At 44.5% G+C, this 16,004-nt stretch overlaps 1 protein-coding gene across 3 annotated transcripts; it reads left to right on the top strand.

The window, feature by feature from the left end:
• The first annotated feature begins 3,071 nt into the window (after positions 1-3,071).
• On the top strand, positions 3,072-10,192 carry LOC141182856 (uncharacterized). 3 transcript variants are annotated; one of them, XM_073660984.1, is made up of 8 exons: positions 3,072-3,133; positions 3,483-3,562; positions 4,495-4,644; positions 4,774-4,953; positions 5,037-5,160; positions 5,244-5,341; positions 5,540-5,630; positions 8,743-10,192. In XM_073660984.1, the coding sequence occupies exons 3-8, from the start codon at positions 4,552-4,554 to the stop codon at positions 9,933-9,935; spliced, it is 1,779 nt and encodes a 592-aa protein (XP_073517085.1). In that variant the 5' UTR covers positions 3,072-3,133; positions 3,483-3,562; positions 4,495-4,551; the 3' UTR covers positions 9,936-10,192. The 3 variants fall into 3 exon arrangements, with proteins under 3 accessions (XP_073517085.1, XP_073517086.1, XP_073517084.1); XM_073660985.1 differs by having other exon boundaries at positions 3,081-3,562; positions 8,746-10,192; XM_073660983.1 differs by having other exon boundaries at positions 3,081-3,562.
• Positions 10,193-16,004: the final 5,812 nt, after the last annotated feature.

Below are 16,004 nucleotides of genomic sequence, written 5' to 3'. Positions count from 1 at the left end.
CAAACTGAAAGAGCTGTTGGAAAAACAACAATTTTTATAAAACATTAAGCTTAAGATTAATAGGGGTGCCCAAACTTTTTCATATAACTGTAAAAATGATCTGAATGAAAAAAAGAAAGGAGGGAAGATCTTTACTAGATCAAACGTATACAAAATGCCAAGATCATATGTGAAGGTACTCGTAGGGATTCACAGATAAATGTGGTCTCTCATTGACAAGGAAGTTACATCCACGGATGCAAAGGACATACGTATCCAAAATAAAATTAGCACCGCGGATATAAATTCATAACCCCACTAACATAGCTTAAGCATTTCATTGCTGTTACAGTTCGCTATATAATATTCATGGACAAGACCACGATATTTCACCTAATAATCTTGAAACAAAAATTGACAAATATATTATGGACACTGCCGTTCCTTCCTTACAGACCCCTGAGCAGGAGATACTAGACAAAGCTTTCACTGAACAAGAGACAGGAGAGGCCAATAAATCATTACCTATCAGGAAGAGCCCTGGGCCAGATGGATTCAATAATAGATTTTATAAGATGTTTTCCCCCCAGTTATTACCATTAGTGTTCAATAATATCTCAGAAGACTCCCCCTTTGCCCTCAATCACTTGAGGCTCATATAATGGTTTTATCAAATCCTGGAACATAATCAAATACCTACCCTAATATTCATCCAATATCATTAATGTAGACGTCAAAATATTCTCTAAAATGATTGCAACACGGCTCTCCCACTATCTACCCTCAGTTGTTGGCAACGATCAGGTTGGCTTCGTTAAGGGCAGAGAAGCTCGTGATAATACAAATAAAACATTGTTGTTAGTTTCACGTGCAAAAAAACAGGGGATCCCAATGTGCCTTGTTTCTGTGGACGCTGAAAAGGCGTTCAACACTATGTACTGGAATTTCTTATTTGTTATGGAAGCCATAACATAACACAACAGCTAATTTTTAACTTTGCCTTTAAGTGGCATAAAGACACACCTAAGTACCTCGGTACACAAATTCCAGGCAACATGGATGATCTATATAGTTTAAATTATATCACTGTCCTTGAACAAACTCTTCAAAATGTAATGAATTATAAATTCAAACTCTTGTCCTGGTTTGGTTGTATTTATGTGATAAAATGGACATTTTGCCAAAAACTTCTTTATATATTCCGGATCGTTCCTGTCTGCGTTCCTGAGACCTTTTTCTCCCATCTCGACAATGCTATTAGGTAGAATGGGGAACGTCGAGGTCTAGGATACGTTTTAAAATATTGTGATGTTCCAAAAATAAAGGGGGGTACTAGTATGCCTGATCTAAAAAAATGACCATCAATCTTTGATTCTTATGAGAGCAGTGGACTGGTTCACGTCTGTGGAACATAAGCAATGGGTGAAACTGGAAGGGGACGTCTATCCCTGGATACTCACATCTCTACCTTGGATTGACTAAATACATGTACAAACTAAACAATTGCCAATACCCATTCAACACTTTTTGAAAACATGGGATCAAGTCTTAATCTTTTCATCTATACCACGTAGGTTGGGTCCATTAACGCCCTTGTTTGGCAACCCAGATTTTCCCTCTGCTCCAGGTACGGACTCATTTCTAATCTGGGACTGATCTGATGAGATTAGATTGAGACACGTTCTCATGGGATCAGGCTCTTTTCCTTCCGTTATAGAACTTTGTGGCTCCTTTCCAATTAGGAGTCTATCCTGCCTGGCTTATTTCCAGCTCAGGTCATTTATAAATTCTCACATATTTCTAGTATAAAGGATGAACTCACTCCGTTTGAACCGTTAACCACTCAAGTAGGTCCTTGTACTAAACTTCTATCTTCCATACACAAAGCAACACAAATGGACACCAGCAATGACCCTCTACCCTTTACTGAGGTTGGGAGAAGGAATTGGGTAATCAAATTTCAGAGAAGGATAGGCAAAAAACATTCATACTCTCCCACAAATTATCTATTACTTGCTGTGCCCAGGAGAAAAACTATAAGATTTTATCTAGATGGCACCATTGTCGCACTATGGTTCGTAGCATTTTCGGACTTGTGCTGGCGGTGTGGTGGTGCAGATGGGTCTGTGTTACATATATGGTGGGAATGCCCATCATCGTCGGATTTGGTGGACTACGTTGGACCTGCATGCTTTTTTTTTGGTGGGGGGGGGTTAATAAATTAGCGAACCAGGAAAAGTGTTGGGGAGTGTTTATTCAAATTAAGTATTTTTTCGTGGGTGTTTTTATTTTTGATTACTGGGTCAGTAATGGGTTTGTCTGATAGACACATCTCCATTACTATCACCAGGGTTTGATGCCAGCTGTGATTTTTGACAAACCACAGCTGACATTAACTCCACGATACTTTACACCAATTGTCAATGCATCTGGGTAATTGGGAAGAGCAAAGGCAAAAATCCATAATTGGTGCATCTCATGTGATGTGCTACTTCTGTGTCGGCTACGAGCTGGTATTTTTAGACTGGGGAGGGCCCAATAACCAGGGACCTTCCCAACTTGATAATATCAGCTCTCAGCTGTCTGCTTTACCTTTGCTGGTTACAAAAAAATAGGGGGACCCCATGACACTCGTCCAATTATTCAGGATGGACATCGGAGCGATTTATAATCCGCTGATGTGAGCGAACTCTCAGCCGGACTCTGAATATAGTCTATCAAGGCCGCCCTCCATGGAAGGAGTTAAACATACGAGATTTCGGCCTTTTAGCTCCTGGTATGAAGTGGATAGCACAATCTTATGCCGCCACATAGTAGACGTCCGGTAACTGGTGATAATCACCTCATGTGTCGTCTATTTGTCTCCAAGCAGGAAAATCCCACGTTACATTCACACATAAAACTGTAGAAAAGGCGGCGCGGGGTAATTGTGCCAGTAGTGAGGGGCAAATAATGCCGGAAATGTCACTGACTGTAGCGTCTCCATGTAGCGTCTTCACTCTGGATATCACTGTACAGGAGCCGCACAGTTCACACTGTACATTCACTGAGGCCCCTGATCATGTGACCCCTGACTCCTCCCCTCCTGTGACCTCATCACAGGTCCTGTGTGCACAGAGCAGCCATATATGTGGTGGCGGCTCTGCAGGTGGAGGTATGTGGAGACCCCCATTACTGGGCGCAGGGGGCATTAACCCCTTCAGCACGGAGACTCTTTTGGGGTCTCTGTGTGGTGTGAACAGTGAGGTAACAGCTGTGGGCAGAATGCGGCTTAGCTGGTTCCCGTCCACATTAGATCCATTCAGACGACTGCAGGATGAAGGACAGAAGCCCAGAGAAGTCCTCACACAACGCCATTATTCCTCTCCTAGCTCCAGCACTGTAATGTAGATAGTAGTGATAACCGTCCACACATAGAGGACGATCCAGGACCTCAAATAACATAAAACCTTTATTCCTTCATTTTATAACCTTATGTCACAATAATGATGGGACGTCATCAGAACATTGGAGGAAAGAATCCAGAGAGAATTAAGGTGGAGGTGACGCGTTTCGGAGTGATACTTCTTACCCAGAACCGAAGGTAAGAATGAAACCCGAGCAGGATATAAATGTCTCTGGAGCAGCCGCTCCTGTGCACAGGATGAATGGCGGCATTAATAGATGTAATAGATATTATACAAAGAAAGACAAGAAACACAATCATCTTACAGTCATCACAATATGGCCCCTTCACCCGTCTGGTAATGTAAGATCAGATCCCTCCTTCTCTTTATACCCTCCGGTGCGATGGATTTGGCCTCAGTGTGCAGGAAGCTTCACGGTTCAGCAATGCTCCTCCGCCATCTCCCCTCCACCTGATCTATTTACCCTTTCAATGCCACAAAACTGAAAGTTCTTTCAGTCCCCATTATGTTCTCTTAGGAAATGTGTGGAAACATTGGAGGGGTTAATGGCTGTGGGATTAGTGGGGTCTCCTATGTGCTCATTAATTCTCTGCCTTATTTACGGGAGGAGCAGCCGACATATCTGACATTACATCCCAGACACTGAATACAATATACCACAAATTCTCTGCTGCAGGTGATATATTGTGTAATGAAATGTTTTATTTAATGTGATTAAATCTATTTCTTGTGTTCGGCATATTTACATGGTGGACATTCATCAATGAAAACCCAGAGGTGTAAGCCAGGTTCTCGTTATGTGTTTCTCTTGCGATTAAACCAGGAGACAGGAGTTGTGATAGGGTCGGGGCAAAGAACAAACAACCATCTACTAATAACCATCAGATAACCATCTTGTGAGAAACGTATTCAGCTTCCGACTCCGAGGAAGAAACTGCTTGTTGTCTGTGGCCAAAAATGTATAGGTTTTATTACTAGATGTAAAGAAGAAAACTAAATACTGTAAAATAATAAATCTCCTCATATGTTTCCCCTTATTATCTCCAGTAATTGTATTATTACACAGGATTTTTATGACGTTACATCGGCTCATCTTCTTCTCATTCAGGTCCCTACAATATCCGATCCTCTCAGTGAAGATCTTCTATATAAGAGAATTTTCCTTATGGACCCATCAAAGATGGATATGGATAGAGACAAGATGGCAGAGAGGATATTACACCTCACCCTAGAGATCCTCTTCCGGGTTACTGGAGAGGTGAGAGATTCTGATGACGTCACATTACATCAATCTTATCTATGGGAATAACAGATGGACAGAACTGGAGAGGTGAGGACTCTGGAAATGTCTGTAGTGAGATTTATGAATGTGTCTCTCCATAACCAGGATTACACAGTAGTGAAGAAGACCTCTAGTGAGCGCTGTCAGGACCCTGTGTCTGAGGGATGGGGAAGACCCCTGAGCCCAATCACGGGGCCTCCTCCTCACCCTCTGATACATGAGGACATCAATGACCAGAAGATCGTAGAACTCGCCTACAAGATGATTGAGCTGCTGACTGGAGAGGTGACATTGCTGGGAATGCTGGGACATTATACAGTAACGCTATGAAAGGATCGGGGAGATGACGGTATCATTGTATGTGTCAGGTTCCTATAAGATGTCAGGATGTCGCTGTCTATTTCTCCATGGAGGAGTGGAAGTATTTAGAAGGACACAAAGATCTGTACAAGGACATCATGATGGAGGTTCCCCAGCCCCTCACATCACCAGGTAATAGACAGGACTAAATACACACGGCCTATAATTATCTGTATGTAAAGAATAAATTCAGTCCCTGTATGTGTTTCCTCCAGATCTATCCAGTAAGAGGACAACACCAGAGAGATGTCCCCATCCTCTTCTTCCACAGGACTGTAAACAAGAAGATCCCAATGTTCCTCAGGATCATCAGGTAGATGGAGAGAAGGTGTCATGAGATCCCCCCTATGATGTGTAGACGGCTGCGAAGGTCTTGTGTTCAGTCTTGTTTTATCCACCAGTATTATATGTTTTATACTTGTGTAATGAGAACGGTGGAGATGGCAGGATTAGAGCTGATCATAGATGAGACTTCTCCATCTGTCTGTGACTTTTATAATATTTGTTTCAGGGTGAAGATCTCACCCATATTAATACTACAGAGACATATGTAAGGGGCGATGAGCGGTGTAAAGAGGAGATTCCTACATATGACTACCCAGGTGAGTAGGAACCACTAAATGCTGAGAAGTCACAGATTCTTCTCAGTCACCGGCTGTGGCTGCTTTATCGGTGGTGTAGTCCGGCCGTATCACAATCGTGTGATCATTCATTTTGCCGCTAGATCAAAACATTCTCCTCTTCCAAAAACAAAACTGTTAAAATGACTTTGGGCATTGAAAGTCCTTTCTGTGCTGCTGAATGTCCTCATATGGTCCCTACAAGACGAAGTCCAGTCTTTCTGACCAAACTTTGCTTTTATTATCGACAGCATTAAATCTGCGGTGAGGGACAAGTGTGAATTTCTGTCCAATAACAACAGAGTTTCCCTTTATCCTGACTTTTCAATTTATTTTTAGCCTATGTGCCCACGATGCAGAAATGAAGCAGAAAATTTCTGCAGCATTTCTGCATCTCCCTGGCAGAAAAAACGCATGCAGATTGTACATGCAGATTGTGCATGGGTTTTTCCTGCAGAATACATGCGGATCCACATGCGGGTTCACATGCGTTTCCGCATGCAGATTGACAAGCGCTTTCCAGGCGATTAGCATCACTTGGAAAGTGCTTGACAACTAGGTCACAGTGTATAAATCCATGCAAACAGCAAAATTAAAACAAATAAAGCTATACACCCCCCCGATGCCCCGGCGTGGCTGCAGTGCTCGTTCCTGACTGGTTCCTGGATGCCGGCATATCGCGAGACAGAGCGGTGAAGGGCCTGCGGTCACATGACTGTGACGTCACCGCAGGTCCTCAAGCGATGCCGGCATTCAGAGAAAAGCCTTCGGAAAGGTGAGTATAAACTTTATTTGTTATTTTATCTTTTTTTACAGGTACAATGGTACCCAGGTCTGGATGAGAGTCTTCTCTCCTCCAGAACTGGGTACCATCCGCACATAGAGACGCATTGAAGCCGCTTGTACAAATGTACAGTCGCGGTTTCTATGCGTCTCAATGCAAGTCAATGGCGGGAGTTCCGCTGCGCTTCCGCAAAATTAAATGACATGCTGCGGATTTTTGTACGCAGCATAAACACTGCGGAAAAATCCGCAGCATGTGCATAGAACATGCGGAATCCCCTTGGGGACCATGGGGTGCGGATTACCTAGCGTTTCACAAGCGTTTATGCTGCGGAAATTCCGCAGCATAAACGCTTGAAAAACACTACGTGGGCACCCAGCCTAAAACCGACTAACTTCAAATAGTATTGCGATAGACTGCATAAATACATTACACCTGTGCCACGATATATCTCTAAGCTAAATTTAAGACACCTCAGCTCTGCACTATTATAAAAAAGTTCTCTTTGAACGTCTAATATTTCTTCTTGAAACTCATCTGACAGAAAATATTGTCCCTTACGATAGTTTAGATTCCCAAGAGCCCCCGAGCCCCATACTCCAATTACCCCAGAGAGGTTTCACCACTAGTTACTCACTACTTACTGATGGAGACTGTTGAGTTTTATCATTTCAGTAGATGTTATGGTCTATAGTCACAGTTTTTGACTACAGTGGTTAGTTCCCAAAATACTCTGGTTAATCCACTTCCCGCAGCCAGTTTTGTGTTCCTATCAGTGCCCATTTTTTAAATCTTACGTGTGTCACATTATTTGGTGATATCTTTGGAATTCTTCACAAAGGATAATAGGAAACAGATGGACCTTACAAATTATTTTCCACCTTTTCTTGAATCCAACAATACCCTGTATACGGTTGTATCCTACTATCTGGGCACATGGCAGGTTAAGAAGGGAATGAGCGCCATTTAGCTATTTGAATGCAGATCTTGCTGGAATAGTTTGCAGACACAATATATTGGGGACACTGTTCATGGTCACCTGGCAGCTCAAAAGATGGTCACCATGAACAGGCTTAGCACTATCTACTCCGTTTTCTCTGTATCTGGACTTACACAGAGACCCGTAGGCTTGGGCCACGGTGTTACCTGATGTTCTGTAGTGTGAGATGTGAAGAAGAATAGTCAGGTAGCCGGGTCAGAACCTGGAGAGCAGAGAAAATACAAAATCAGAAGACACAAAAGTAGTCAGTAAACGGGCCGAGGTCACAACAGGAAACAAATACACAAGCCGGGAGCTGAGCACAGAGGACTGAACCAGAGGAGAACAAGGCTGTATCTGGCAGCTTCCGGCAATATGCTTCCAGCTTTAGTAGGGTGCGGTGCTTTCCAGTTGGCTGAAGCAGGGAGCAGATTACTCCAGCTGGACAGCACACACACCCATACTGCCAGACTGGATGGTACTAAAGGTCCCAGGCACCCTAATCTTAGTGGCTGGACAGAGCCTGCGTGGCCCAGAGCTTCTGGTTCTGACGTCTCCTCCATCACCAGCGCCTCTTGTAGAATGAATAAGGCGGCTCCTGGTGACAGAAGGAGACATCGGGGGAGCAGATCCCAGAGGAGATGGGACACACCATTCGCAGAAGCCCTTAATATGACAAAAGGCAGAAAACTAGAGCTGTAGAAATCCCCAAAAAGTGACTCCATTTTGTAAATTATAACCCTGAATGAATTAATCTTTAGAAGTAGGGAATATTTTGACTCTACAGGTACTTTTCGGAAATTAGCACGCAGTGGATGTTGGAGAGTGAAAATTGTGCATTTGCCATTTTGTTACCCAACACATAGTGCCCAGATTGTGCTCCAGGAGACACACTCTGAAAATTAAGTGGGTTCTTCTCACTATAGTAATGCCAAATACATGGATGATAAATGTGGTTTGGACACACTGCAAGGCTCAGAAGTGAGGGGGAGATTTGACTTTGGGAGAGCGGATATTGCTGGATTGGTTTATGGAAGCCATGTTGCTCTTCAAGAGCCTTTGAGACACTAATAATGAGGAAACCTCCGTTTTTCCACTGACAGATGATGGACCTGAGTGGGGGCTTGTTCTTTGCGGGATGAGTGGAAGTTTTTATTGGTATTATTTTCCCCAACATAACAGGTTCATCTTATGAGGTTTTTTATTAGACTGTGAACTGTCATTGTCTTGCTGAGTAAATCATATTTTTACAGAGAGTTTAAGTAGAAATGTTAAAAATTATAAAATTCAAGGATATTTTATTGAAAAATAATAATTGATTTTTATCATAGCAGATGACTGTACCAGGAGATCAGAGGGACAGCTGACATCTTCAATTTTTAAATCAGATGATCTTGAGATCACACAGGATACAATTCAAGTGAATGACATTACTCCAGATTTACCATCATCCCTTCACAGCAAAGATCTGTCATCTGATCCTTTGAAACACGTCCTGTCTTCTGATTCATTACCGACTACTAAGGAAAATCATAGTCACAAAATAAGCACTAAAAAACAAACTGCTCCTAAAGCAAAGACGCCATTTTCACATACAGAATGTGGTAATAGTTTTCCCCACGAAAAGTCTTTTCCTATACAGCAAAAAATTCATACGATAGAGAATAGATTTTCTTGTTCCAAATGTGGCAAATATTTTAGCAGGAAATCCAATCTTGTTATTCACCAGAGAACTCACACAGGGGAGAAGCCTTTTTCCTGTTCAGAATGTGGGAAATGTTTTAACCAGAAATCAACTCTTGTTATACACCAGAGAACTCACACAGGGGAGAAGCCTTTTTCCTGTTCAGAATGTGGGAAATGTTTTCCACATATGATTAGTTTTATCAGACATCAGAGAATTCACACAGGGGAGAAGCCTTTTTTATGTTCAGAATGTGGGAAATGTTTTCCACATATGACTAGTTTTATCAAACATCAGAGAATTCACACAGGGGAGAAGCCTTTTTCCTGTTCTGAATGTGGAAAATGTTTTACACAGATATCAACTTTTATCAGACATCAGAGAATTCACACAGGGGAGAAGCCTTTCTCATGCTCAGAATGTGGGAAATGTTTTACACACATGACTAGTTTTAACAGACATCAAAGAATTCACACAGGGGAGAAACCTTTTTCATGTTCAGAATGTGGAAAATGTTTTCCACACATGACTAATTTTATCAGACATCAGATAATTCACACAGGGGAGAAGCCTTTTTCATGTTCAGACTGTGGGAAATATTTTAACCAGAAATCATCTGTTGTTATACACCAGAGAACTCACACAAGGGAGAAGCCTTTTTCTTGTTCAGAATGTGGAAAATGTTTTACACAGTTATCAACTTTTATCAGACATCAGAGAACTCACACAGGGGAGAAGCCTTTTTCATGTTCAGAATGTGGGAAATGTTTTAACCAGAAATCAGCTGTTGCTATACACCAGAGAACTCACATAGGGGAGAAGCCTTTTTCATGTTCATAATGTGGGAAATGTTTTAACCAGAAATCAGCTGTTGTTATACATCAGAGAACTCACACAGTGGAGAAGCCTTTTTCATGTTCACAATGTGGGAAATGTTTTGTGAAGAAATCATCTCTTCTTAGTCACCAGAGCAGTCACACAGGATAGAAGCCTTTTTATATTCTTAATGTGGGAAATGTTTTCCTTGAAAATAAACTCTTAATAAACTTTAGAAAAGTAACACAAGGGAGAAGCCTTTTTCATGTCCAGAATGTTGAAAATGTTTTAACTGAAAATTGTACAATCTTAAAGGGGTTGTTCACTACTAGAACAACAGGTGTCATTCCTCATGTTTGGCCTAGCTAAAATAAAAGCACTGATACTCAGCTCCCATGCCAGCTCCGTTCCAGCGGTGCTGGGACTCACATTCCCAGGGTTGTTACATCACATGAGCCCTGCGCCCAGTCAGTGCTGACTTCACTGCCACCACCTTCGGACATATTGAACATCAACAGGAAGCCAGGGCTGCAGCTGCTCTCAGATTTCCTCATGATGTTCGATTTTTCTGAACGTGGAGACAGTGATTCCAGCAGTTACTGGGCTCACACGACGTAACAACCTCACATGAGCCCCGGGAACGCACGTGCCGACACCGCTGGAATGGCGCCGGCATCGGAGGTTTGATACAAATCTTACAGACTGTTTGATACAGAAAATATAACATATAATAAAACATCATATTTACAGGATTTAAAAAAACACCCCAACCCTCCCCACCAGAACCCCCCCTTTTCATCCCTTACCCATCTGATTTTGCATATGACTATCGTCCCTCCTTGATGCAGAAATACCAAATGTATCATGAATTTCACAACATTCTATCCGTCCTATTATGTTGCTATTAAAGAACTAGCATGTTAAATATTATGTCTCTGACCAACTCATCCAACACAACACTTGAGCATTTAACCCAATCCCCCCACTGTTTCCAAAATTTAGCTGCGGCCCCTTTTTGAATAGACCCATTTTTCCATTAGAATAGTACTGTTTAAAGCTTCACTACTTCTATTAAGGGAGCATTGCTTGCCAACCAATGCCTACTTATAGTTTTTCTAGTATGTGTGAGGCAGTGACTGGGGTCGTATACGAGGGACGTTATATATCCCCCAGAATGTGTACAGAGACCTATTAAACCTGTTGGAGTGCATTGCAGTCACAGACACAGTTGCGGCTGCAATGCAGGAATGAAGATGAGCATTGACCTGGTCAGGCTATCTGGCTAAAATATACAAAAACTATCGCACCTCCTGATTGTTTTTTTGGTGCACGGGTAAGGTACCAAACCAGAATCAAGTCTATCAAAAAACCCGGCACTCAAAGAGCTAAGTGAAGTTATGGAGTTTTTAATAAGGTGAGTACAATATTATAAACAGACGTTTCGGTCCCTCAGGACCTTCATCAGTGTACAGAGTGGAGGTCATGTAGGTGGACAAATTCCACTGCGGTGACTGAAATAGAAGCTGTAATAAAGAAGCTGTAATATCCAAAAGATATGGAAAATCTTGTAATGGAGACTGTAGTCTCCTGTCCTGTGGAAAGTCCTCTAGAGACGCGGAGTCCACCGCTTGTCAGTAGGAGATGTAGTCTACATCTACTACTGACAAGCGGTGGACTCCGCGTCTCTAGAGGACTTTCCACAGGACAGGAGACTACAGTCTCCATTACAAGATTTTCCATATCTTATGGATATTACAGCTTCTTTATTCCAGCTTCTATTTCAGTCACCGCAGTGGAATTTGTCCACCTACATGACCTCCACTCTGTACACTGATGAAGGTCCTGAGGGACCGAAACGTCTGTTTATAATATTGTACTCACCTTATTAAAAACTCCATAACTTCACTTAGCTCTTTGAGTGCCAGGTTTTTTGATAGGCTATCTGGCTAAGGCAGATTATGTAAAACCCGGCAGGGCCTTCATTTCTTGGAGGAGGCTACAGGAAGCCAGTGGGGCGGCATCCTCCCTCCAACCCGGGTTTTCCAGTGGCTCTTGCCACAGGTCCTTTAAAAACCCTGCATTAAGGGTTAGTGTTGTTCAGTGTTGGGACCTGCTAGGAGGATAGCAGGAAATCTCGGCGGGCCTGTGAGTAGCTGAACCCATGCCTGGGAAGGCTCTGCATCCGTCAGGCTCTGAGCAGCCTGGCGTGGCCGTTGCCCCCGGCAACCATTGTTTATGGACTGGTGTTAAACCGGCTGCTAACCGGAGGACTTTCTATTTTACCTGTGAGTTTGCTGAATAAAAGTCTATGGGCTTTAAACACACGTTCAGACAGAACGCTGGCTGCGGGGCATGACAAGATCTCCAAGGCATAAGTGGCTAGCTCCGGCCATTTATCCAGATTGTAAGCCCAAAAAGAGCAAGGGTCCAGTGACACAGTCATGGCTTCAATGTTTACTTGGAGATACTCCTGTACCATCGTCTCTAGGCGTTGACTATGTGTCAGACTTCTTGTCTCCTGTGGCCTTGCAAAGGATGGGCTAAAAAAGTGGTGAAATGATTCCGCAAAATTGATGTTACCAGCAGATACTGTGGTTCTGTTACGGTTTGAGTGCTGAACACTTGACGGTCCCACGGTTGGCAAGTTGGAACTGTGAGATTCACTACGTGCACCACTGGTGTTTTGTGGAAAAGCACATGTAAGATTCTGCAACAGTCTCTGCTGATACTCCTGCATGCGTGCATCCCTTTCTATGGCAGGAATAATTTCGGCAAATTTACTTTTGTACCGGGGATCTAACAGTGTGGCAACCCAGTAGTCAGGATTATTTCTAATTCTCACAATTCGAGGGTCATGTTGCAGGTAGTGCAGCAAGAAGGCACTCATGTGTGTTGCGCATCCAGGAGCACCAAGTCCCTGTTGTGTTGGTGGCGAGGTAACAATCATGCTTCCTTCCTCTGTCCTCTCCCCCCAACCTCGCACAACAGAAATGTGATCAAGGTCTCCCTCATCTGATGAGTCTTCCATCAGTTCGTCCTCCACTTCTTCCTGGGCTCCTGCACCTTCCTCACTAGTTTGGCTGCTACCATGCGCCCTGGTAAAACCATCTCCCCCACCCTCACATGCCTGCCGCCTTGGTGCTGCCGACCGTCTGGACCTTGCAGATGTTAGCCCTTCCGCATACAACTCCTCCTCCTCTACTTCCTCCACCTCCTCTTGTGCCACCACCTGACTCCGAATTCTGTTTAACATGTGCTCCAGCATGTAACTCACCGGAATAGTCATGCTGATAATGGCATCGTCAGCACTAAACATCTTCGTCGCCATTTCAAAACTGTGCAGAAGGGTGCATAGGTCTCTGATCTGAGACCACTCCTCCAGCGTGATTTGCCCCACCTCTGGATCTCGTTGGCCCAGGCTATACGTCAGAACGTATTGCACCAGGGCTTGTCGGTGCTGCCACAGTCGCTGCAACATGTGCAGAGTTGAATTCCACCGGGTAGGCACATCGCATTTTAGCCGGTGAAGTGGCAGGCCCAACGACTTCTGTAGAGATGTAAGTCGCTGAGCTGCGGGATGCGAACGGCGGAAGTGAGCACACAGCGACCGTGCCCTCTGCAGAAGGCCATCTAGTCTGGGATAGTGGGCTAAAAATTGCTGGACAACCAGGTTCAACACGTGAGCCATACAAGGCACGTGTGTGACATTGCCCCGGCGAAGGGCCGCACCCAGGTTTGCAGCATTGTCGCACACGGCCTTCCCTGGTTTCAGGTCCAGTGGAGACAACCATTCATGAAATTGGTTCTCCAGAGCTGACCACAACTCCTCAGCTGTGTGACTCACATTTCCCAGACATTTCAAAGTAAAAACCGCCTGATGACGTTGAGCCCTACTGCCAGCATAGTAAGGAGGTGTGCAGGATCCCTTCTGCGCAGTTAGAAAGCTTGTGGCATGACCAGACAGGCTTTGGGTGCAGGTGGAAGACCGAGAGGAGGTTGAGGAGGCAGAAGCAGTGGAGGAACTTTGACATAAAGAGAATTGACGCACAACTCGTGGGGACGGCAAGACTTGGACAGCAGCCCCTTGTCCTGCTGTCACCATAGTTACCCAGTGCCCAGTCAGCGACATGTAACGCCCCTGTCCATGCCTACTCGTCCAAGTGTCTGTGGTGAAATGCACCCTGTCACACACAGAGTTTCTCAAAGAAGCGGTGATGTTGTGTGCGACATGCTGGTGGAGCGCAGGCACACCTTTCTTTGAGAAGTAGTGCCGACTGGGCATCTGGTACTGGGGCACTGCGACGGACATAAGGTCTCGAAAATCCTCTGTGTCCACCAGGTGGAAAGGCAGCATTTCTGTAGCCAAGAGCTTGCAGATGGTGAAATTCAACCTCTTAGCTTTCTCATGGCTAGGAGGAAATGGTCTTTTACTTGTCCACATCTGAGGGACCGAGGGCTGGCTATTGTGCTTAGACGGGGTTGATAAGGGTGTCCCCGGCAAACTGCCGGTCTGTGAGGAAGATGCAGGCGGACATGTTAGGTTGCCTTGATCCAAAGGTGGTGCTATCGATGTCGGACAGCGCTCAACACCAGCTGGTGTTACCACCTCCAAAGAAAATGATGACCTGCCAATCACGCTGGCTGTTGCGGGTAAAGAGGTGGCAGGTCTGCGCCCCAAAACAGGTGTGACTGCTGTCCCCCCAGTCACAGAGGATGAAGAGGCCGCGGATGCACAAGATATGGCAGACGGTGGTTGGCCCGGCCAGCTAGGCCGCATTGTAGCACACTGAGCTTCCCACTGCAACTTATGCTTCATGTCCATGTGCCGGTTCATGCATGAAGTACTCAAACTATGTATTTTTTGGCCTCTACTTAGCTTTTGCTGACAAATGTTACAGATAACACGAGTTGGGTCATCTTTATCGATCTGAAAAAATACCCAGGCTATGCAAGGCTTAGCACCCATGCGACCTGAAGAGCCACCACGACTTGTGGTGAGAGGCAGAGTTGTGTTTGAGGATGCAGTTGTTGACGTGCTTCCAGTACTACGTCTCTGTCCAGGAAGGCGCAACCTGACCTCGTCGTCACTAGCATCTTCCTCCACCTCCTCTGCTGACCTCATCTCTTGGCTGACTGTGGGTTGACAGTAAGTGGGATCTCCAACCTCATCATCATCACCCTGTGCGTTATCACACCCGTCGTCCTCAGAGCCAACCTGTTCCTGCCCTGACAAAAAACTAAAGTTGTCGCTCCAATCAGGTATTTGAGTCTCATCATCGTCTTCCTCATTGTCTCCACCAACAGGAGTTACAGTTTGGCAATGAGGGTCTACATTATGGTCAGAACCTTCTGCGTCTGGTCCTGGATCCGACTCATAAAGATTCTGGGCATCAGTGCAGATTATTTCCTCGTCTGGATTCACAGAAGCGCTGGAGTCGACCTCTGATTCCCAGGCTATAGTATGAGTAAACAGCTCTGCAGACTCAACCATCTGTTCTACCTCATACTCAGACGGGCAGCTGGAGATTTGGGAGCTGTGAGGAAGCAAGTGCGATTGGGGTGACACCTTTGAGGACTGGAGTATTTGTGATGTTGAAGTTGATGTGGAGGAGAGCCCACTTAAAGGAGCACTTGATATCCGTTGAAGCACCTGCTGCTTTTGTGCCTCATCTGGAATTTGTAGCGATTGGCGTGGCCGTAAGAAAGGGATCTTATCACATTGTCCACTAAAAGAAGTAGACATTTTAGTTTGGCTGGAAGATGGTCTTTCTTCTGCAGATGTTACTGTTGCTTTAACACCTACCCCACGGACACAACCTTTTTTCCCCTTCCCAACACGCCTATTCCCCTTTCCACCAGCAGCAGGCCTTTTTCCACTCATTTTGGTGGTTAACTAATTCACAACTCTGGAGTTGTTTGCACAAAAAAACAATGGATGGGAACCGAGCAGAGCTGAGTGGCCAAACTGTGGTATTAGGCCAAAACTATTGGCTGGGTTAGATGCAGAAAAAAATTATATTCAATTTGCAACCTGATGGAGGTCAGTATAGATGGACTAATAGAACAAGTCCCACACACAGCTAGAAGCCCAAA

This window comes from Phyllobates terribilis, unplaced genomic scaffold, assembly GCF_046119375.1.
Source record: "Phyllobates terribilis strain yellow unplaced genomic scaffold, ASM4611937v1 Scaffold_36__1_contigs__length_13169755, whole genome shotgun sequence".
Taxonomy (NCBI): Eukaryota; Metazoa; Chordata; class Amphibia; order Anura; family Dendrobatidae; genus Phyllobates; species Phyllobates terribilis.
Note: the sequence above shows the minus strand (reverse complement) of the source record. Positions and strands in the feature narration are given on the sequence as shown.